This window comes from Dama dama, chromosome 20 (genome assembly GCF_033118175.1).
Source record: "Dama dama isolate Ldn47 chromosome 20, ASM3311817v1, whole genome shotgun sequence".
Taxonomy (NCBI): domain Eukaryota; kingdom Metazoa; phylum Chordata; class Mammalia; order Artiodactyla; family Cervidae; genus Dama; species Dama dama.
In genome coordinates, this window is record NC_083700.1 from 93,201,842 (window position 1) to 93,226,974 (window position 25,133).

At 38.9% G+C, this 25,133-nt stretch overlaps 1 protein-coding gene across 1 annotated transcript in view; it reads left to right on the forward strand.

Moving 5' to 3' along the window:
- The first annotated feature begins 936 nt into the window (after positions 1-936).
- AGBL4 (AGBL carboxypeptidase 4) overlaps positions 937-25,133 on the forward strand; it is a 1,414,426-nt gene continuing 1,390,229 nt past the window's right edge. The window contains exon 1 of the mRNA XM_061120044.1: positions 937-1,051. Coding sequence (XP_060976027.1) covers positions 1,018-1,051 — 34 coding nt within the window. The 5' untranslated portion in view covers positions 937-1,017. The remainder of the gene's footprint in view (positions 1,052-25,133) is intronic.

Below are 25,133 nucleotides of genomic sequence, written 5' to 3' on the forward strand. Positions count from 1 at the left end.
AGAAGTAAATAATGCATAAAGCATTGTAAATGTTCGGACACGAATGCACAGGTGACTGGGGGGGGGGGTGGACAGAGCAATTCAGCAAAGAATAGGTTCTAGTTTGGTCTTAGAAGGTAGTGACGATTAGCAGAAACGGGTAAGAGCACCCTAGCTATTCTGAGAGATAGACTAGGCCTCCCAGGTGGCTCAGGGGTAAAGAATCTGCCTGCCAATGCAGGAGACACAGGTTCCATTCCTGAGTCAGGAAGATCCCTGGAGAAGGAAATGGCAACTCATTCCAGTATTCTTTCCTGGGAAATTTCAAGGACAGAGGGGCCTGGTGGGCTATTGCCCATGGCATCTCAAGAGTCCACATGATTTACCGACTACGAAAGACTAAACAAGACTAGCGAAACTGAGGAAAGTGAAGACTTTGCTACAGTTGGGGGGCTAATGCTGATGTAGAGAGACGAGGAGGCCACCCCGTTAGTACTCCACGTGTCTGGGGTGGGATGGACACATAATTATTCTCAAGGCATTCCAGTTGAAGATACAAGTTATTCAGCACCTTGATCAGAGCCAGGCACACGGTAGGGAGAAGCGCTGGGAAATTGAGAAATCTGTAAAAACAGCCCATTCAGCTCTTCAGTCAGCATGTGCAGCCGCTTGAACAGCATGAGAGCGCGACCCCAGCGGACCAGGTCCCCGGCGTCTCAGCGGCGGCCGAGCATGCTCAGTTGCCAGGACGCGAGCCGGGTTGCATGGAAAAAGCGCGGCGGAGTCCCAGCCCGGCAGAAACCCGGCCAGGGAAGGGGTTCGCTCCGAGGGGGCGGGGCCTCGGACGCACGCTCGCTCCCAGCCCGCCTCCCCGCCGCGCGCCACGCGCCGGCCGTCTACACGCCGGCTGCCCGTTGCCCTGGCAACCGTCGCGCAGCGTCTTCCTGAGGGAGCCCCTGTCAGCCCGCGGATCTCATCGCCCGCTCCCCACTGACCCGCAATTTTCGCGTGGGCTCAGAGGCGGAACGACAACAAAAAATGGCGGAGCGGAGCCAGACGGCGCCTGAGGCAGGTCTGTGGGGGCGGTCGATCAGGGGGAAGAGCTGAGGCAGCACGGCGCTGTCCTGGGCCCTAGGGGACAGGAGACTTGGGCCTGGCGCTACTCCTGAAGAGGCGCCCTCTGTGTTTGCGCGGTGAGGTTATGACCTCGGGGTCAAGGGTCAAGGGAGGAGCACACCCCTTTGAGTGTCGGGCAGAGGCGCGCCGTCGAGGCGTAGTGGGAGTGTAGGAGAGTGTGTGCACTCTTTGGAGTGAGAAAGGGCTGGGACCCCAGGGAAGACGACTCGCCCCCGGAGGGGCACCTGTGTTGAGGGCTGATTGTAGGGGGTAGGCTGCGTCACGGGAGGGGTTATACACAATCCTGTGGACTATGGGAGGGTCCTCTAAAGGGAGAGGGACTCTAATTCTGAGGAGGCAGGTTAAGTAGGAGGAGTGTTACTTTAGTTTCAGGCAGTGCCATGGAAAGGGATATATGAGTATTTGTGCTTCAGGGAAGTGTAGTGACTGAGGGTCACCCCTGTCACAGAGAAAGTATGCAAGTCCTCATATGAGTCCTTAAGAGGACAAGAGGCTTGAGGGGACACCCAGCCCTTCAAAACCCTACCAAAGGAGGCTGGAGCCTGAGTGTGGGTGTGTATGGGGTCAGTAATCTTGAAGGTCATTCAGAATCACAGAGGGATGCACATTCACGTGTCTGTGGGTGGAAGCTGGTCTTTAAAGTGCAGGGAGACTAACAGGCAAGGAGACCTAGGATTCTGTTCCTGAGGGGACTGCCTTGTAAATTTGGCTGGCTGGGAGAGATAATGACCTAAGCCTTATAGGGTCATAGGAGAAAGGGCTTTTACAGTCCTGTGTATGTGAGAGGGGGTTTGTCCCTAATAGGGATTGGGAACTGAAGAACTGGAACATCAAAGTGATAGCTGTGTGTGTGTATGTGTGTGTGTGTATGTGTGTCTGTGTGTGTGTGTGTGTGTAGAAAAGCAGTGGCTTTGGTGAAAGCCACTGTGTGGTGGTGGGTGATGGAGTGGTATCCATAATTTTGTATATGTGTCCTGATTGGGTATTTTGGTTACAAGAGTGACCCACTTGAATTATCCAGCCCTTTGGGGGTAGGGGAGGGAGGTCGCGGTTATGGTAAGACCATACAGTGACTGAAACTGGAATCTGTAAGAAGTGATCAAGAATGATTTAAGAGATCATTACCTCTTAAGACCTGCATGGTTTGTCTTTCTTTCATGGCATCTCTGTTCTTGCACCAAGTTTAAGTCCTCTACTTATTTTATAGTTTAAGCTCCCTCAACTTGAACATGCTCATTCCCTTTTTCATACTCCACCCAACACATGTTTGAGTGCCAACTATTCTCTAGGCATCAAATTAAGCACTGAAAACTCCCTGCTTATAATTCTCTTACCTTATTCTTTTTTCTTTTCTTTCCTCCCATAGATTTACTGCCTTCACACATATAATTTAATCTATTTAGTATTTTTATTGATTACTGCCTCATTCCTCTAGAATGTAGGATCCATGAAAGCAAGGGTCTGTCTTGTTTATTAATTCCACATTCCTAGAACCATACCTTGTGTAGTTATTAATAAAAATTTTTTAAATTAATGAATAAATGACCTGATATTGTCTAGGTGTTCAAGGAGTTTTTCTGAGGAAGTGAAATTTTAGTTGAGATATAATAGAGATTGAATAAATTAAGAGATGGGCAAAGAGTGGTCCATGCAGAGGGAAACCATGTGCAAATACCCTAAGGTAGGAGGAAGCATGATGTATTATATTTAGGGACCTGAAAGAAGACAAGTGTGGCTGCACTTAGGGCAACAGGAAGACAAATGAGGTAAGCTGAAGCAGATCTTGCAGGGCCTTAAAGGCTAGGATAAGAATTTTAGTCAAAAATCCAAAAATGGAGGGAAGGGATTAAGAAATGTTTAAAAGGCAAAATTAATAGGACTTAGTGAAAGATGGGAATGCGGGGGAAGGATGTATCAAAGTGTACTTATAATTTTTTATTTTGTGCAGCTGGATAGTTGGTGATGCCATTATGGAGATAGGGAGTCCTGAAAGGGATCTTGGCTGGGTTTGAGAGGGAAGATCATGTGTTTGGTTTTGGACAAATGGAATCTGAGGTATCTTTGAATTATTCAATAAGTGGAGAGATTGGCAAGGCAGTTGAATATACAAGAAAAGTTGGGGGTAGCATGGAGTTAATTAGTGAAACCATGAATGTGGATGAAATTGCCTAAAGGGAGTGTAAAGAGTGTAAAGAGAAGCAGCTTGGGATAAAGTGTAGAGCAGTTACAGTATTTCAGTGCATTCTAAAGAGATAGATTAAAGAAGACAGACAAAAGAATGTTTGTGGCATGTTCAACAGCTTGAATGCTTCCAGGTAATATAAAAAGGAAGACTGAAGAGCTAGATTTAGAGCATATTTAGCATCATTGTTGTTGTTATTCAGTCACTCAGTCGTGTCTGACTCTTTGTGACCCCTTGGACTTAAGCTTGCCAGGCTTCCCTATCCTTCACCATCTCCCAGAACTTGCTCCAATTCATGTCCATTGAGTCAGTGGTGCCATTCAACCATCTTGTCCTCTGTTGTCCCCTTCTCCTCCTGCCTTCAATCTTTCCCAGCATCAGCTCTTTATATTTCTGAGTTAGCTCTTCTCATCAGGTGGCCAAAGTATTAGATTTTCAGCTTCAGCATCAGTCCTTCCAATGAATATTCAGGGTTGGTTTCCTTTAGGATTAACTGATTTGATCTCCATGCAGTCCAAGGGACTCAAGAATCTTCTCCAACACCACAGTTCAAAAGCAACAGTTCTTCGGCACTCAGCCTTTTTTATGGTCCAACTCTCACATCCGTACATGTCCTTGATAAGAGGAAACTAATGAAGGTATGAGCCAAACTAACTTCTAAATCACTAATCACTGGCTCAATCTTTGTTTCTTAAGTCAGACTCCTGAGAGAGAATCTAATTGACACACATTACCTTTTCCCACTAGACCATGTCATAGATCACAAGCCAGTGTAGGATTGATTGTCTTTGAATTGGGTGTCCAGCTATTGCTCTCTGGAGACACCTGGTACAAAATATGTGTATCTAGTGATTTCTCATCTCAGGAGCAGTAGCTGACATTTATGGAGTGTTTATGTGCAAGACATTGTACTATGTGCTTTAAATGTTTTAATCTACTTCAACATCGTAGCTACACTCTAAGGTATTATCTTTATTTAATATGTGAAGACGTTTTGGCACAGAGAAGTTAAACAACTTGCCCAATCTGCAAATAATTAATGTAAGATTATAGTTCTTTGGCTATTTTTGACATTATCTGGACTCATTACTTGGCCTTCTGTTTGTATTGCAACATGTTGCATACTGACGAAATAATAGCCATGATGAAAATTCCTTCCCTACAGAAAACATTCCAAGCTAAGCATACATTAACAAAGTGAAGTGGAAAGAACTGGGGCTCAAATCCTTCTATAAATCATGTTTCTGTAACTTATTAGATGTGGACCTCAGATTCAAAATTTCTGAACTTAAAGTTTCCTCCTCTGTAAAATGTGGATGATATTTGCAGTATAGTTGTGTATGGTAGAGATAATATATATGAAGGGCCCAGTAAATGGTATTTCCTTAATTCTGCTGAAGTTTGAATAAAAAAGCTCAAATATAATATATATGTGCATATATATATATGTGTGTGTATATATATATATATATATATATATATATATGTATGTATGTACTTTACATATACAGTGGAACTGAGAAATAGATTTAAGGGACTAGATCTGATAGACAGAGTGCCTGATGAACTATAGACAGAGGTTCCTGACATTGTATAGGAGACAGGGAGCAAGACCATCCCCAAGAAAAAGAAATGCAAAAAAGCAACATGGCTGTCTGAGGAGGCCTTACAAATAGCTGTGAAAAGAAGAGAAGCCAAAAGTAAAGGAGAAAAGGAAAGATGTACCCATTTGAAAGCAGAGTTCCAAAGACTAGCAAGGAGAGATAAGAAAGCCTTCCTCAATGATCAGTGCAAAGAAATAGAGGAAAATAATAGAATGGGAAAAACTAGAGATCTTTTCAGGAAAATTAGAGATACCAAGGTAACATTTCATGCAAAGATGGGCTCAATAAAGGACAGAAATGGTATGGACCTAACAGAAGCAGAAGAGGTGTCAAGAATACACAGAAGAACTGTACAGGAAAGATCTTCACGACCCAGATAATCACGATGGTGTGATCACTCACCTAGAGCCAGACATCCTGGAATGTGAAGTCAAGTGGGCCTTAGAAAGCATCACTCGGAACAAAGCTAGTGGAGGTGATGGAATTCCAGTATGAACTATTTCAAATCCTAAAAGATGATGCTGTGAAAGTGCTGCATTCACTATGCCAGCAAATTTGGAAAACTCAGCAGTGGCCACAGGACTGGAAAGGTCAGTTTTCATTCCAATCCCTAAGAAAGGCAATGCCAAAGAGAGCTCAAACTACTGCACAATTGCACTCATCTTACACACTAGCAAAGTAATGCTCAAAATTTTCCAAGCCAGGCTTCAACAGTATGTGAACGGTGAACTTCCAGATATGCAAGCTGGTTTTAGAAAAGGAAGAGGACCAGAGATCAAATTGCCAACATACGTTGGATCATAGAAAAAGCAAGAGAGTTCCAGAAAAACATCTATTTCTCCTTTATTGACTATGCCAAAGCCTTTGCCTGTGTGGATCACAATAAACTGTGGAAAATTCTGAAAATTTGAAAATTCTGAAAATTCTGAAAACTGTGGAAAATTCTGAAAGAGATGGGAATACCAGACCACCTGACCTGCCTCTTGAGAAGTCTGTATGCAGGTCAGGAAGCAACAGTTAGAACTGGACATGGAGCAACAGACTTGTTCCAAATTGGGAAAGGAGTACATCAAGGCTGTACATTGTCACCCTGCTTATTATTCTATGCAGAATACATCATGACAAATGCTGGGCTAGAGGAAGCACAAGCTGGAATCAAGATTGCCGGGAGAAATATCAATAACCTCAGATATACAGATGACACCATTCTTATGGCAGAAAGTGAAGAAGAACTAAAGAGCCTCTTGATGAAAGTGAAAGAGGAGAGTTAAAACATTGGCTTAAAGCTCAACATTCAGAAAACAAAGATCATGGCATCCATTCCCATCACTTCATGAAAAATAGATGGAGAAACAGTGGAAACAGTGGCAGACTTTATTTTTTGGGGCTCCAAAATCACTGCAGATGGTGACTGCAGCCATGAAATAAAAAGATGCTTACTCCTTGGAAGAGAAGTTATGACTAACCTAGACAGCATATTAAAAAACAGAGACATTACTTTGCCAACAAAGGTCCATCTAGTCAAAGCTATGTTTTCTCCAGTAGTCATGTATGGATGTGAGGGTTGGACTATAAAGAAAGCTGAGCTCTGAAGATTTGATGCTTCTGAACTGTGGTGTTAGAGAAGACCCTTGAGAGTCCCTTGGACTGTAAGGAGATCAGACTAGTGAATCCTAAAGGAAATCAGTCCTGAATATTCATTGGAAGGACTGATGTTGAAGCTGAAACTCCAATACTTTGGCCACCTGATGTGAAGAGCTGACTCATTTGAAAAGACCCTGATGCTGGCAAAGATTGAAGGCAGGAGCAGAAGGGGATGACAGAGGAGGAGGTGGTTGGATGGCATCACCGACTCAATGGATATGAGTTTGAGTAAACTGTGGGAGTTGGTGATGGACAGGGAGGCCTGGCATGCTGCAGTCCACGGGGTCGCAAAGAGTCAGACACGACTGAGTGACTGAACTGAACTGATGTACTTAACAAGTAAAAACTTGGTTTAAACATGGTTTAAACATAGTGATTGATATGAGACATTTCTTTTCACTTTTCTTCATTAGCATAATTGATTTTCTATCAAAAGAAAGGTAGGCATCAAGTTTTGGAAAATATTGAATTGTTAGCCAAACTCTTTGTGGTGGGACAAGTCTCTGTATGAGGTGAATTTTGAGGAATTTCCTGAAGGAGTGAAGAGATACATACTTTTTAAAAGCATGCGGGTGTCTCCATAAAGGCCTTCCTTGATGGCTCAGACAGTAAAGAATCTGTCTGCAAAGCAGGAGACTGTGATTCAGTCCCTGGGTTGGGAAAATCCATGGCTATGCACTCCATTATTCTTGCCTAGAGAATCCGTCTGGCAGGCTATAGTCCATGGAGCTGCAAAGAGTAGAACGTGATCGAGCAACTAAGCATACACCAGCTCTAATAGATGGTCAGATTTGCAGAAGGAATTTTTGTCTTGTAAATATTATACTTTTAAAATAAGGACATTGTTTAGAATTTTTCTTCTTATCCAAAAATTTGACTATTAATAACACTATAAAAGATACTTATTGCTAACTAAAGGTAGAGGTATTAGTCTCAGGCTAGATTGTACGTGCTTCAGTTTCTCAGAGTCTTCTGCCTTTCCAGCTATCATTAAGAAAACTTTGTTCTAAGTACATGCTAAAATAATTGGCTTTATTTTATTGCCAAGTTTGTTGGGTTTTTTTTGGAGGCCCACGTAGAGCAGAAATTTTATAATGATGCAGTCTGTTAAAGTGACCTGAATCTTGATCACTTTTCTGTGAACAAAATGGGTCTTCTTTTAAAAGCAGCTTTACATTATCTGAAATTATCTATAGACAAAATCTTGAAATTTTAAAAACCCTTAGAAATGAGCATAATGTTTTCTATCTTTTTTTAAGTTGGGCAAAATATTTAAGTTTTTTTGACTTTAGTTTCCTTATTTGTAAATTTGGGATAGTAACACCTACTTTTTGGGTGACAGAGATACTGTATGGAAAGTGCAGAATGTTTATGCCCTCAAAGAAATGAGAGCTTAGTTGGTGAGTGCACATCTATGTGTGTGTGTATGTGTTTGTGTGCCTTTTCCTAAAGACTTACTAGTAAAATCACCTTTAAAAGCAGAGGAAATCCAGGTCTACAGTCTCTTATAGGGCAGTCTTGCATGCAAAAAATTTTCAAAATTCAGATTATTTTTTTATTATGGAAGGGCAGAGCTGTCTTATGTACCTATGCTTATGTACCTATGCATTTCTTATGTACTTTTTGTTATAGAACACTTCCAGTGAAGTATGGGAGAGTCCCCTATAATCAAACACATTAATCACATTCACACTAATTGAATTAAAGTTATGAATAGCTTCACATCAATTTAAGTTTTACTAACAGATTAGTTTTGGCATTAAGGTTATGAACAAAAATTATTGTTTTTAGAGACTTAAGGATTTTCCAATTATAGAAGAGGGACTGTGGACTGATATAATTTTATCCTTTTTAAGAAAAAATTTTAAAACTTCATTTTGTCACATTTTTATCTTTTGTAACATCACTGTGCTGAGCTTTATGAAAAATCCCAAAAGTTTTGGAACAGAAAACACCTTTTGTATCCATGATGTTTATGTGCTTATTTCTTCTAAGGAACTCTGATAATATCTATATTTCTGAGATCTATGAATGTTGGATTTGGCTTCAGTTTCAGTATCGTGGGCTTCCCTGGTAGCTCAGCTGGTAAGGAATCCACCTGCAGTGCAGGAGACCCTGGTTCAATTCCTGGTTTGGGAAGATGCCCTGGAGAAGGCATAGGCTACCAACTCCAGTATTCTTCGGCTTCCCTGGTGGCTCAGCTGGTAAAAAGCAGCCTTCAATGTGGGAGACCTGGCTTTGATCCCTGGGTTGGGAAGATCCCCTGGAGAAGGGAACTGGCTACCCACTTCAGTATTCTGGCCTAGAGAATTCTGTCCAGTCCAGTCCATGGGGTTGCAAAAAGTCAGACATGACTGAGCAACCTTCACTTTCACTTTCTCTTTCAGTATCTTGGTTCAGGGTCATTTTCAAGGAGAGATACTAGAGAACTATAGCATTCAGTTACAAGGATGCCAATATTTTGATACATATTCTTAACAAAATCATAGCTTTATCTTCAAGTCATTTAAGAACAGCACAGTCTTCTATGATTTTCAGAATATTTTTATTAATTGTTAAATTTCACCAATGGAGCAGGTGTAAATTTTAGTATTGATTTAAGAAGAATTTTCATTCTTAACAGAATTTAATTTTTTTGATTATAAAAAATTATCTCAACTATGAAAGCTTGTGATAATTCATTAATGGTTTTCACCTTATGGGAATATGATAATTTTTACTTTTTACATATCCCATTTATTTAATGGGTTCAGAGAAATTTTTCTTTTTTTCAAACTGTAAAGGGAGAAGTTTTTATTTGTCATATATTTTTGAGAAATATTGATTGTGAATATTTGACTCTAAATAGGCTTTCAAAATAATGTGCTTACATGTCAGTTGAAGGAAAACAAAGCAAGCAAATGCAAAGATACCTAGAATTTTATATAAGAATAAAAATTTTTATGTAGGATTGGAAATTCCTAAATAAAAACTTTCAACAACGTTATAGAAAAATACCTGAGATTTGTTGTAGAGGCATGGGAAAAAACAATCTGCCAACAATTTGCAGTTTACTTGCCTTTTTTTCAGCAGAAGTCTTAGAAATCATTCATTTGATGATATTAATCTCTTTTTTTTTCGTTTATTTTTATTAGTTGGAGGCTAATTACTTAACAGTATTGTGGTGGTTTTTGTCATACATTGACATGAATCAGCCATGGATTTACATGTGTTCCCCATCTGGATCCCCCCTCCCACCTCCCTCCCCATCCCATCCCTCTGGGTCTTCCCAGTGCACCAGCCCTGAGCATTTGTCTCATGCATCCAACCTGGGCTGGTGATCTGTTTCAGCCTTGATAGTATACTTGTTTAAATGCTATTCTTCATTTGAAGATATTAATCTCTATGTCAGACTTTGCAGAAGAAATCACTGTGCTGTGGACTATGTTATTAATTTTAAAAATTACTCTTCATATTTCTGTTTTTGTTCCAGTACCATAGTGTTTTGATGATTTTAGCTTTGTAGTATAGTCTGAAGTCAGGGAGTCTGATTCCTTCAGTTCTGTTTTTCTTTCTCAAAACCATTTTTGCTGTTCAGGGTCTTTTGTATTTCCATGCAAATTATAAAGTTTTTTGTTCTAATTCTGTGAATAATACCATTGGTAATTTGATAAGGATTGCATTGAATCTATAGCTTCCTTTGGGTGGTAAAGTCATTTTCACAATATTAACTCTTCCAGTCCAAGCACATGGTATATCTATCTGTGTCATCTTTGATTTCTTTCATTAGTATCTTATAGTTTGCTGAGTGCAAGTCCTTTGCATCCTTAGGTAAGTTCATTCCTAGGTATTTTATTCTTTTTGTTGTGATGGTAAATGGGATCATTTCTTTGGTTTCTCTTAGTGAGCTTTCATTGTTAGTATATAGGAAAGCAAGAGATTTCTGTGTCTTAATTTAACTTTATTAAATTCATTGATTAGCTCTAGTAGTTTTCTAGTAGCATCTTTAGGATATTCTATGTATAATATCATGTCTCTGCAAAGTGACAGTTTTACTTCTTCTTTTCCAATTTATATTCCTTTTATTTCTTTTTCTTCTCTGATTGTGGCAGCTGGGACTTTCCAAATTATGTTGAATAAGAGTGGCAAGAGAGGGTATCCTTGTCTAGTTCATGATCTTAGAGGAAATGCTTTCAGATGTTCACTGTTAAGAATAATATTTGCTTCTGGTTCAAGAAGGCAAAGTAGAAGGACATGCACTCATCTCTACCCGTGAGAGCACCAGAATTGCAACTAGCTGTTGAACAACCATCAACAGAAGGACACTGGAACCCACCCAAAAAAGATACCCCACATCCAATGGCAAAGAAGAAGCCTCAGTGAGATGGTAGGAGGGGTGCAATCACAATAAAATTGAATACCATACTCGCTGGGTGGGTGACCCACAGACTGGAAAGCAATAATACCAAAGAACTTCTCACACTATTGTGAAGGTTCTGAACCCCATGTCAGGTTTCCCAGCCTGGGATTCTGGCCAAGGGACTGGGAATCCACAGGGAATCTGGCCTTGACAGCCAGTGGTATTTGCTTATAGGCCTTCCAGAGGACTGAGGGAAACAGAGACTCAAGTCTTAGAGGGAACAAACAAAATTTTCATGCACCAAGACCCAGAGGAGAGGAGCAGTGACCCCACAGGAGACTAAATCAAAACCTTACCAGACAAACAAAAGTTAAGAGAATTCAACACCATTAAACCAGCTTTATAATAGATGTTAAAGGAACTTCTCTAGGCAGGAAACACAAGACAAGGAAAAGGCCTATGGAAAATAAACCCCAAACAGTTAAGAAAACGGTAATAGAATAATACAGATTAATAATTACCTTGAACGTTAATGGATTAAATGCAGGAACCAAAAGACATAGTCTGCCTGGATGGATGAAAACATGTGCATATTTGCACTTCCACTTACCACATCACTCTGCCTGACTCCCTCAGATTGTATGTAATTATTTTATATTGTTAAATTAATCATGTTCCCATTATGACTTGCAATTGTAATTATCTTTTATTTTTTATCTGGCTATTGACTATGAAAACTGGTAAACACCTTTTACATTGTGACTATAACTATTACTCACTTAATACCATTGTATCATGTTTGGTCAACAGAAAAATAATAGAACTCTGTATCACCAAAAAGGTGAAAGTGAAAGTCACTCAGTCCTGTCTGACTCTTTGTGACCCCATTGACAGGGGAAACAGACTCTTGGAGGGCATAGAAAAACTTTGTACATACCAGGACCCAGGAGAAAGGAGCAGTGACCCCACAAGAGATTGAGCCAGACTTGCCTGTGAATATCAAGGAGTCTCCAATGGAGGTATGGGTTGACAGTGTCCTGCCACTGGGTCAGGGGCACTGAATACAACAGTCCTGGGAGCCCTGGTGGATACTCACATAAGTCCTTTTGAAGAAGGTCACCATTACTGCTGTTACCCCTACCATTACCATTACCCCTGCCAAACTACAGGGAGGGAACACAGCCCTACCAATCAACAGAAAATTGGATTAAAGATTTACTGAGCATGGCCCCACCCATCAGATTCCCCCACAGCCAGTCCCTCTCATCAGGAAGCTTCCACAAGCTTCTTATCCTTATCCATCATCAGGGCAGACAGAATGAAAACCACAATCACAGAAAACAAACCAAACTGATCACATGGATCACAGCCTTGTTTAACTCAATGAAACTATGAGCCCTGCCATGTAAGTCCACCCAAGATGGATGGGTCATGATGGAGAGTTCTGATAAAATGTGGTCCACTGGAGAAGGGAATGGCAAACCGCTTCAGTTTTCTTTCCTTGAGAACCCCATGAACAGTATGAAAAGGCAAAAAGATATGACACTGAAAGATAAACTTCTCAGTCAGTAGGTGCCCATATGCTACTGGAGAAGAGTGGAGAAATAATAGTTCAGGAAAGAATGAAGATGCTGAGCCAAAACAAAAACAACACCTAGTTTTGGATGTTACTGGTGATGGAAGTCTGATGCTGTAAAGAACAGTATTTCATAGGAACCTCGAATGTTAGGTCCATGAATCAATGTAAATTGGAAGTGGTCAAATAGGAGATGGCAAGAATGAACATTGACATTTTAGGAATCAGTGAACTAAGATGGACAGAAATGTGTGAATTTAATTCAGATGACCATTACATCTACTACTGTGGGCAAGAATCCCTTAGAATAAATGGAGTAGTCCTCATAGTCAACAAAAGAGTCTGAAATGCAGTACTTGGATGCAGTCTCAAAAATGACAGAATGGTCTCTGTTTGTTTCCAAGGCAAACCATTCAGTATCATAGTAATCCAAGTCTATGCCCCAGCCACTGAAGTAGCTGAAGTTGAATGGTTCTGTGAAGACCTACAAGACCTTCTAGAACTAACACCAAAAAAATATGTCTTTTTCATCATAGGGGACTGGAATGCAAAAGTAGGAATTCAAGAGATACCTGTAGTAACAGGCAAGTTTTGGCCTTGAAGTACAAAATGAAGCAGGGCAAAGACTAACAGAGTTTTGCCAAGAGAACGCACTGGTCATAGAAAACACCCTTTTCCAACAACACAAGAGATGACTTTACACATGGACATCACCAGATGGTCAATATTGAAATCAGATTAATTATGTTCTTTGCAGCTGAAGGTGGAGAAGCTCTATACAGTCAGCAAAAACAAGACCGGGAGCTGACTGTGGCTCAGATCATGAACTCCTTATTGAAAAATTCAGACTTAAATTGAAGAAAGTAGGGAAAACCCCTAGACCATTCAGGTATGACCCAAATCAAACTTAACGATTATACAGTGGAAGTGACAAATATATTCAAGATATTAGATCCGTTAGAGAGAATGCATGAAGAACTATGGACCGAGGTTTGTAACATTGTACAGGAGGTGGTGATCAAAATCATCCCCAAGAAAAAGAAATAAAAAAGGGCAAAATATTTCTTTGAGGAGGACTTACAAATAGCTGAGCAAAGAGGAGAAGCAAAAGGTGAAGGAGAAAAGGTAAGATATATCCATCTAAATGAAGTTCAGTTCAGTTCAGTCTTTCAGTCGTGTCCAACTCTTTGTGACCCTGTGGACTGAAGCATGCCAGGCCTCCCTGTCCATTACCAGCTCCTGGAGTTTACTCAAACTCATGTTCATTGAGTTGGTGATACCATCTAACCATCTCATCCTCTGTTGTCCCCTTCTCCCACCTTCAATCTTTCCCAGCATCAGGGTCTTTTCAAATGAGTCAGCTCTTCATATCAGGTGGCCAAAGTATTGGAGTTTCAGCTTCAGCATCAGCCCTTCCAATGAATATTCAGGACTGATTTCCCTTAGGATGGACTAGTTGGATCTCCTTGCAGTCCAAGGGATTCTCAAGAGTCTTCTTCAACACCACAGTTCAAAAGCATCAATTCCCTGGTGCTCAGCTTTCTTTATAGTCCAACTCTCACATCCATACATGACTACTGGAAAAACCATAGCCTTGACTAGATGGACCTTTGTTGGCAAAGTAATGTCTCTTCTATATAATAACAAGACAGGATAAGAAAACCTTCCTATGTGATTAATGCAAAGAAATAGAGCAAAACAGTAGAATGGGAAAGACTAGAGATCTCTTCAAGAAAATTAGAGATACCAAGGGAAAATTTCATGCAAAGATGGGTACAATAAAGGACAGAAATGGTTATGAACCTAACAGAAGCAGAAGATATTAAGAAGAGGTGGCAAGAATAAACAAAAGAACTATACAAAAAGATCTTCATGACCCAGATAACCACAATGATGTGATCCCTCACCTGGAGTCAGACATCCTAGAGTCCGAAGTCATTGGGCCTTAGGAAGTAGCACTACAAACAAAGCTAGTAGAGGTGATGGAATTCTAGGTGATCTTTTCCACATCCTAAAAGATGGTGCTGTGAAAGTGCTGCACTCAATATGCCAACAAATTTGGAAAACTCACTAGTGGTCACAGGACTGGAAGAGGTCAGTTTTTATTCCAATCCCAAAGAAAATCAGTGCCAAAGAATGTTCAGACTACTACACAATTGCATTCATTTCACATGCTAGCAAAATAATGCTCAAAATTCTCCAAGCTAGGCTTCAACAGTACATGAACCAAGAACTTCCAGATGTTCAAGCTGGATTTGGAGAATGAGGAGGAACCAGAGATCACATTGCCAACATCTGTTGGATGAGAGAAAAAGCAAGAGAATTCCAGAAAAACATCTGCTTCTGATTCATTGACTATGCTAGAGCCTTTGACTGTGTGGATCACAACAAACTGTGGAAAATTCTTCAAGAGATGGGAAGAACAGACCTCCTTACCAGCCTCCTGGGAAACCGTATGCAGGTCAAGAAGCAACAGTTCGAACCAGATAGGGAAAAATGGAAATAATGGACTGGTTCCAAATTGGGAAAGGAATACTTCAAGGCTGTTTATTGTCACCCTGCTTATTTAACTTATTTGCAGAATACATCATGTGAAATGCTGGGTTAGATGAAGCACAAGCTGGAATCAAGATTTCCAGGAGAAATATCAATAACCTTAGATATGCAGATGACACCATCTTTATGGCAGAAAGGGAAGAGGAACTAAAGAGCCTCTTGATGAAAGTGAAGGAGGAAAGTGAAAAAGCTGTCTTAAAACTCAACGTTCAAAAAGCTAAGATTGTGGCATCTGTTCCCATCACTTCATGGCAAATAGATTTGAAAACAATGGAAACATTGATAGACTTTATTTTCTTGGACTCCAAAATCACTGCAGATGGTGACTGGAGCCATGAAATTAAAACACACTTGCTCTTTGGAAGAAAAGCTATGACCAACCTAGATAGCATATTAAAACGCAGAGCCATTACTTTGCCAACATTGGTCTGTCCAGTCAAAGCTATGGTTTTTCTAGTAGTCATGTATGGATTGAGAGTTGGACCATAAAGAAAACTGTGCACCGAAGAACTGATGCTTTTGAACTTTGGTGTTGGAGAAGACTCTTGAACTGAGAAGACTGCAAGGAGATTAAGCCAGTCAATCCTAAAGAAAATCAGTCCTGAATATTTGTTGGAAGGACTGATGCTGAGGCTGAAGCTCCAATTCTTTGGCCATCTGATGTGAAGAACTGACTCATTCGAAAAGGCCCTGATGCTGGGAATGATTAGAGGCAGGAAGAGAAGGGACATCGGAGGATGAGATGGTTGGATGGCATCACTGACTTGACGGACATGAGTTTGAGCAAGCTCCGGGATCTGGTGATGGACAGAGAAGCCTGAGTTGCTGCAGTCCTGGGGTCACAAAGGGTTGGATGTAACTGAGCAATGGAACTGAACTGCACTATCATAGCCTTCCAGGCTTCTCTGTCCATGGAATTCTCCAGGCCAGAATATAGTAGTAGGTAGCTGTTCCTTTCTCCAGAGGATCTTCCCAACCCAGGAATTGAACTGGTTTCTCCTGCATTGCAGGTGGATTGCTTACCATCTGAGTCACCAGGGAAGCCCCCTGTAAGTAGGATTTAATAGAAAAACCTGTTATCACTTTTTAACACGCAGATGCATATCAGAATTATCTTGAAATTTTTTGAAAAATACAAATGCTCAGGTAGTGCTTGTTTTCTCCAGTCATGTTCTAATGAGCAGTCATGTTTAAAAACATCTGGACTATGTGATGATCTTTTACTTTTATCTAGTTTGTTTCACTTTTTATGTTTCATATTCTTTACTCCCCTTTCATTTAGTTTATGTTCTCCAATTTCTCTGTCTCTTCTCTCTCTCTCTTTTTTTTTTTTTTTTGATGCTCTTTCTCAAGCCTTTATCAAGTGTAGTAGAAAAGCTTTTGTATGAATAAATATGTACAACAGACTGGTTCCAAATAGGAAAAGGAGTACGTCAAGGCTGTATATTGTCACCCTGATTATTTAACTTATATGCAGAGTACATCACGAGAAACGCTGGGCTGGAAGAAGCACAAGCTGGAATCAAGATTGCTGGGAGAAATATCAATAACCTCAGATAAGCAGATGACACCACCCTTATGGCAGAAAGTGAAGAGGAACTAAAAAGCCTCTTGATGAAAGTGAAAGAGGAGAGTGAAAACACTGGCTTAAAGCTCAACATTCAGAAAACTAAGATCATGGCATCTGGTCCCATTACTTCATGGGAAATAGATGGGGAGACAATGGAAACAGTGGCAGACTTTATTTTTTGGGACTCCAAAATCACTGCAGATGGTGATTGCAGCCATGAAATTAAAAGACACTTATTCCTTGAAAGGAAAGTTATGACCAACTTAGATAGCATATTAAAAAGCAGAGACATTACTTTGCCAACAAAGGTCTATCTAGTCAAGGCTATGGTTTTTCCAGTGGTCATGTATGGATGTGAGAGTTGGACTGTGAAGAAAGCTGAGCACCGAAAAATTGATGCTTTTGAACTATAGTGCTGGAGAAGACTCTTGAGAGTCCCTTGGACTGCAAGGAGATCCAACCAGTCCATCCTAAAGGAGATCAGTCCTGGGTGTTCATTGGAAGGACTGATGCTGAAGCTGAAACTCCAGTACTTTGGCCACCTCATGCGAAGAGTTAACTCATTGGAAAAGACCCTGATGCTGGGAGGTGTTGGGGGCAGGAGGAGAAGGGGACGACAGAGGATGAGATGGCTGGATGGCATCACCAACTCGATGGACATGGGTTTGAGTAAACTCTGGGAATTGGTGAAGGAGAGGGAGGCCTGGCGTGCTGCGATTCATGGGGTTGCAAAGAGTCGGACACGACTGAGCAACTGAACTGAACTGAACTTGAATGTACATTTTAGAAAACTTATGAATTTTTGCTGAACTCAGAAAATTATGACATTTTGATTCCACTTGTTTAACTTAGTCTGAATAGAATGCTAGATTTCTAATTAAAAATAGATATACAACAAACAACAAAGGTTTACTATATAGCATAGGGTACCATAGTCAGTATCTTGTAATATCCTATAATGGAAACTAATTTGAAAAATAATATCTGTGAATTTGTTTAGCACACCTTACTGTGCACCTGTAACATTGTAAGTCAACTATACTTCAATAAAATATATAAATATTTTAAAGAAAATTATGTTCTGATAGGAAACAATCAAAGATAAGCTTGTGATTCATTATTTTGTAATATTTGAATCATTTTTAAAAATATTTGAATAAAAATAATCTTTGCTATGGGTTTGTCATATATGGATTGCCTTTATCATGTTGAAGTAAGTTTCCTCTATATCCCCTTTCTGGAGTGTTTTTGTTGTAAATGGGTGTTGAATTTTGTCAGAAGCTTTTTCTGCATTTATTTAGGTTATCATCATGTTTTTATTGTTCAGTTGTTAATGTGGTGTGTCTCATTGGTTACTTTGCATATATTGAAGAATCCTTGCATCCCTGAGAAAAATCCCACTTGATCATGGTGTGTGGTCCTTTGAATGTATTGTTGGATTGAATTTACTAGTATTTTGTTGGGGATTTTTGCATCTGTTCATTAGTGATATTGACCTGTAATTTTCTTTTTTGTGATATGTTTGTCCAGTTTTGGTATGAGAGTGATGATGGTCTTGTAGAAAGATCTTGGGAGTGTTCCTTCCTCTGCAATCTTTTGGAAGAGTTTGAGAAGGATAGGTGTCAACTCTTCTTTAAATGTTTGATAGAATTCTCCTGTGAGGCTATCTGGTCCTGGACTTTTATTTGTTGGAAGTTTTTAAATTAAAGTTTTGATTTCAGTGCTTAAAATAATAGTGGCAAGAGTAGACATTCTTATCTTGTTCTTGATCTTAGAATAAATGCTTTGAATTTTTCACCATTGAGAATGATATTTGCTGTGAGTTTATTGTATAATGCCTTTATTACATTGAGATAAGTTCTATCTATGCCCACTTTCTGGAGAGGTTTTTTTTTTTTTTAAATCATAAGTGAGTGTTGAATTTTGTCAAACACCTTTTCTCTGAAGAAGAGCTAGAAGATACATTGTTGGTGGGAGTGTAAATTGGTGCAGCCACTGTAGAAAACAGTTTGGAGGTTTTTAAAAAAACTAAAAAATAGAACTACCATATGACCCATCAATTTCTGTCCTGAGTATAAATCTGAAAGAAAAAAAAGTGCTAATTTGAAGATACATGCACCCCAATGTTCATAGAAGCATTATTTGCAATTGCCAAGATATGGAAGCCACAGATGAATGGATGAAGATGAAGTGATATGCATATACACATACACCCACACAGTGGGATACGACAGCCATAAAAGTGAAATTTTGCCATTTACAGCAATATGGATGCATGAGTGGACTTGGAGAGCATTATACTAAGTGAAATGCGTCAGAGAAAGACAAAAGTGTATGATATCACTTATCTTAGGAATATAGAAAATACAGCAAAGTAGTGAGTATAACAGAAACGAAGCAGGCTCACAGATACAGAGAACAAACTCGTGGTTACTAGTGGGAGAGGTAAATGGGGAGGGGCAATATAGGGTTAGGAGTTGCAAACCATTAGGTATAAAATAAACAACAAGTATATATTATTCAATGTGTGAAATATAGCAAATATTTCATAATTATTATAAATGGAGTATAACATGAAAAGAAGCCCCTCATTTGGAGGTGTCCATCTCTTTATGCAACATTAAATGGTAAATAAGACCTGGGGTTTGCAGTTAAACAGGCAAGATATAAAATTCCAATTCTTTGGCTGCTATCAAAAAGTCTACAACCGATAAATGCTGGAGAGGGTGTGGAGCAAAGGGAAACCTCTTACACGGTTGGTGGGAATGCAAACTAGTACAGCCATGATGGAGAACAGTGTGGAGATTCCTTAAAAAACTGGAAATAGAACTGCCATATGACCCAGCAATTCCACTCCTGGGCATACACACCGAGGAAACCAGAATTGAAAGAGACATGTGTACCCCAATGTTCACTGAAGCACTGTTTACAATAGCTAGGACATGGAAGCAACCTAGATGTTCACTGGCAGACAAATGGATAAGAAAGCTGTGGTACATATACACAATGGAATATTACTCAGCCATTAAAAAGAATGCATTTGAATCAGTTCTAATGAGATGGACGAAACTGGAGCCTATTATGCAGAGTGAAGTAAGTCAGAAAGAAAAACATCAGTACAGTATACTAATGCATATATATAGAATTTAGAAAGATGGTTACAATGACCCTGTATGCGAGACAGCAAAAGAGACTCAAATGTATAGAACAGTCTTTTGGACTCTGTGGGAGAAGGTGAGGGTGGGATGATTTGAGAGAGTAGCATTGAAACATATATGTTATCATATGTGAAACAGATCGCCAGTCCAGGTTTGATGCGTGAGACAGGGTGCTCAGGGCTGGTGCACTGGGATGACCCTGAGGGATGAGATGGGGAGGGAGGTGGGAGGGGAGTTCAGGATGGGGAACACACGTACACCTATGGCTGATTCATGTCAATGTATGGCAAAAACCACTACAGTATTATAAAGTAATTAGCCTCCAATTAAAATAAATAAATTAATTAAAAAAATAAAATCCCAATTCTTCCACTTATTGTGTAACAGTGCTTCTATGAGACTCAGTTTTATTCGTCTTTAAAATGGTGATACAGACCCTTTACTCTAGGTAGAATTATGAGGGTATATGTTATGCACATGATAGAGTAGAAATTCTACTAGCCAACTCACTGGATTGGTTAATGCTTTCCATTCCATGAGACATGCAGCTTCATATATGTTTATGAGACTGAAGCGCTACCTACTGCACTAATGAGGCACCTCATTTATGTTTAAAGAGGCTCTCTGATCATGTTGCTATCCCAGATATTGGACACGAGCAGTTTGATAGATATATATCATAAATATGTTAAGAATTTAAAATAATTTTAATTAAAATTGGAAATATCATCCAAAATAGTAATGGTCTAACTTCTCATCTTACTAATGTCATTACCAGTGTACTGCCACAAGAATAACGATGATTATGAGAAATGCTAGTAAAATTTTTCCAGTTTGGTAAAAAATATTTGAACTTTACTATAAAAACCTATAAGAACTTACCTCAGTTTAGGTTTATTGATATTGTGGGATCTTTTATTTGAAGCCTAGTATCTCTCATATTATGGAACTAGATGAAGAATAAAATGATTTTAAAAATTATTTTTTTGTGCCTAGTCTTAGTTGTGGCAAGTGGGATCTAGTTCCCTGACCAGGAATCACACCTCGCCCCCTGCACTGGCAGCATGCAATCTTAGCCACTGGACCACCAGGGGAGTCCTGAGAGTCAAGTGATTTAATAAATAGGGTGGATAATTTTTATTCCTTTGTCTAAAGAGACTGGATCTTTTATTTCAGTTTAATATAAAATACATGTAGTCTAGGGTGCAACTTCATGAAAGTAACTTTCCGTATATTCTGAGGAAGGAGTCAAGATCTAATTTTTATGTTTTTTAAAATTAATTTCTAGAAGTTAAATTTAATAAGTTCCTGGGGAAAATAAATATTACCTTTATCAGAGTTGAGACTAATTTTAAGTTGTTTTGCATTGATTATATCTTTTCTGTTACTAGGAGCCTTTTGTCTTATGACTAGATCAGTGGTTTTTTGGTTGATTGATTTTCTTCAATTAAGAAACTCAATAAATAATGAGGTATTGTATATATTTTAATTGAAATCTGAAGTGTACATTTTGAGACATAGGTGTTGTAATTAATTAGTGAACCAGATTATCCCAGGGGTCAGATTCTTTTGGGAGAGGAAGGAGGTAGAAATTTTTCTTTATCATTTTGTGCATTCTTATATTCAAGATGATTTGAAGTTGGCAAAAAGATGTTCCCAGAAAGTAAAGAAAACTTTACATTGAAGTGCCTGTCTTTCTGAAGAAATGAAACAAGTGCAATTTTTTTAAGGTTTCCAATTTTATGCTTCTTCTCATTTAGGTTATCAAAAGTTACCAACTATTCTTGAAAGCACATTGCCCAATTAAAACTGTGAGGTTGAGTTTTTTTGTTGTTCAAATGACAGAAGCATCATTATCCTGTAGGTAACTTCTCTAAATAATAAAGACTTTGAAATTTTATAGGTTTCAATCAAGTTGTCAAAAACAGAGTTAAGTATTGTCAGGAGAATAGATAAGTAAATGCCTTTTGTTTCTGTCCTAGCAAGCTAAATATTTTTATTTTGATGATTTTGTTTTTTCAAGCTCTTTATCTTTGTATCTATCAATTCATTCTCCCTCTCTCTCTCTCTCTCTCTCTCTGTAACAGTCTACAAATTGGTAAACTCTCTAAGCTTTTCATTTCCAGCTTTCCTGATATTTCTGCTGCAGGCTTTTCCTACTCTTGCCTTGTTTCAGTTAAGTAGAAGAGATTGGCATACTGAATAAACACTAGATCTTTGTTTTTTTCTTCCTTCAGTCTTTAAAATCAGTCTCTCTTTTATTATTTGGCTATGATCTATCCATGGGGAGATCTAATTATTAGGTATTTCAGGTCTAAAGATGTTGTCCTATTCGAGTATCATGAATATTTAGTGTTAAAGAGAAGAAAGAGACTAAAAGTGTAATTTAAAAAATACTTATGTATATGGAATTCCTAAAATCAGATTTGACTTTTAAATATTGCAGTTTTAAAAATTATAAATGGAGATTTAAAATCCATTTTCTACTTATATTAGTTTTCTGTATCCGAGAAAACTCCTTCTGATGAAAAGTAAAAAAATCCTTGGATACATAAAGAATCACCACATTTCTTAGTTCTGAAGCTATCTTTCTCTTTGCCTTGCAAGTTTTGCTTAATCATTTTGAAAAAGTGTTAATAGTTATGTGTAATTTAAATAAACATGATTATTTCAAGTTGTAATTTAAGTTATATATAGCATTATTATATATAGTATTATTAAGTTATATATAGTATTAAGTTATATATAGCATTATATATAAATATAACTATACTTATCACATTCTTACTGGTATTCATGTTATTTTGTGTACATATTTCCTAACTTTGCACATATTCCATTACAAAATTATAAGCAAATTTATATCAGGCACAGGCAATAATGGATAAGTCTCATGTCTGACTGGGCTTGTGAGTAGAACCTCCTCTTTCTTTCCATATTGGCTTCCTTGGGTCATGGAAGTATACTTTTAATTATTATTTTTTTATTATAATGAGACAAAATTTAAATTTGGCTTTCATACATAAAGTTGGCGCCTAAGAAAGCTGAAGCTCTTACCTTTCTGCAATACATATCCTATTAATCAAAAAGTGTTAGTATTATGGTAAATGGCCTGTGGTGTTCTTTCCTGTCTCTTACCCACTGGTACCCCATAGTTAATTCCTCTGTGGACTGTCTAAATGACCATGTGTCAGAACTAGGACAGACTTAGTGAAAGTGAAAGTCGCTCAATTGTGTCCGACTCTTTGTGACCCCATGGATTATACAGTCCATGGAATTCTCCAGGCCAGATTACTAGAGTAGCCTTTCCCTTCTCCAGGGGATCTTCCCAACCCAGGGATCAAACCCAGGTCTCCTGCATTGCAGGTAGATTCTTTACCAGCTGAGCCACAAGGGAAGCCCAAGAATACTGGAGTGGGTAGCCTATCTCTTCTCTAGTGAATCTTCCTGACCCAGGAATAGAACCAGGGTCTCCTGCATTGCAGGCAGATTCTTTACCAACTGAGCTATCAGGGAAGCCCTTAGGGAACAGACTTAGGGGCTCAAATAAATGTGAGGAAACCAGTACAGTTCCTGGACTGACTTAGGGATATTGTGTTTTTCATAGACTGCCTGTATAAGCCAAAGGTAAAACAATTTGGTCCATTTGACTCACTATACAAACCAAATCTTATGACTATTCTTTCAAATTAATTTACCAGAGAATTATTTAGTGGAGCCATATTTTGAGGTGAAAGAAATAAATTACAATTGACCACAAAGAGTGTACCTTCATAATTTTTTTGCACAATAAATAACTTATAAATAACATGTATAAATAAATCACAGGTGGCAATGAATCAGGTAAAGTCTTTCTTCTTCCGCCTCAATGGCTATTAGCAAAATGAATTCTTCCTATCAGGAAAGATCTGGAGTACATCTCCCTTCATTCCATCATGCCATATTAAGTTTTTCTTAGACAAGTCATTGCAAACTGGCATCACATGGGATGGATCAAGTGACCAGATATATTTAGCTGGGCTTTTAAAGTTGTAGGCTTCCCTGGTGGCTCAGTTGGTAGAGAATCTGGCCTGAGGTGGGGAAGACCTGGGCTCTATCCCAGGGTTGGGAAGATTCCCTGGAGGAGGGTGTGACTTCCCACTCCAGTATTCTTGCCTGGAGAATCCCTATGAACAGAGGAGCCTGGTGGGCTGCAGCTCATGGGGTCACAAAGAGTCAGACACGACTGAGTGACTAAGTACAGCCCATGAAGCTGTATTTTTAAAAACATGGAGATTTCACATAAAAGTATAAATTTCTGGCTTCTCTTTAAGAATCAGGAGACTTGGCAAAAAGTGGACCTACCCTGATTCGTTTTCACTTTTGGCTGGAGCTGAGTAGCTGTTGCCACCTTGTTGTTGTTCAGTCACTAAGTTGTGTCTGACTCTTTGTGACATCATGAACTGCAGCACGCCAGGCTTCCCTGTCATTCACTATCTCCTGGAGTTTGCTCAAACTCATGTCCATTGAGTTGGTGATGCTGTCCAACCATCTCATCCTCTGTTGTCCCCTTCTCCTCTTGCCTTCAGTCTTTCCCAGCATCGGGGTCTTTTCCAATGATTTGGCTTTGTGCATCAGGTGGCCAAAATATTGGAGCTTCAGCTTCAGCATCAATCCTTCCAAGGGCATTTCACGTAATTTACTCTGCATACAAGTTAAATAGCTAAATAAGTTAAATAAAGGTGCCACCGTTAGAAGGGGTCAAAGGCTTTCTGATATGACATGGTCTTCACCACTCACTATTTTCTCCTTACTTCCTTATTTTCATCTGGTGGTCACTGCATAGCTCATAAAATTTGCAACTCGTGTTTTAGACCGTCATTGTGAAAAAAAAAATAATTTATATACATTGTTTTTTTCTTTCTTGTAGGCTAAGTTGAAAAAACCTGCCAGTCAGGTTGTTTATATTCTCCTTAGTCGTAGAAGGCACTGTTTCAGACTATCAGAGTTATCACATAATTTTTATAGGATCAGCATATCTATAAGCTACCAACTTAGACAGTTTTAAATATAAATTATAAGTAAATTGTGTTATGTGGCTAGTTTAAAATAGCTCCATTTAATATAACCTTTATATTATGGAAAATTTCAAACATATATGGAAATAGGATAGTATAAGAATTCCTACATACCCATCATCCAAACTCAACAATTATCAATTATACTTATCTTTTTTACTGTCCTTCTTCCTCGTAGGACTATTCTGAAACATAGTGAAGATATATAGTTTAATCTATTTAAGTATTTCAATACGTACCAAGATGCATTCTCTCTTTCTTCTCTCTCTTTACATATATGTATGTATATAGCATACAATATGACATACATATGTGTGATTATACCAAATAT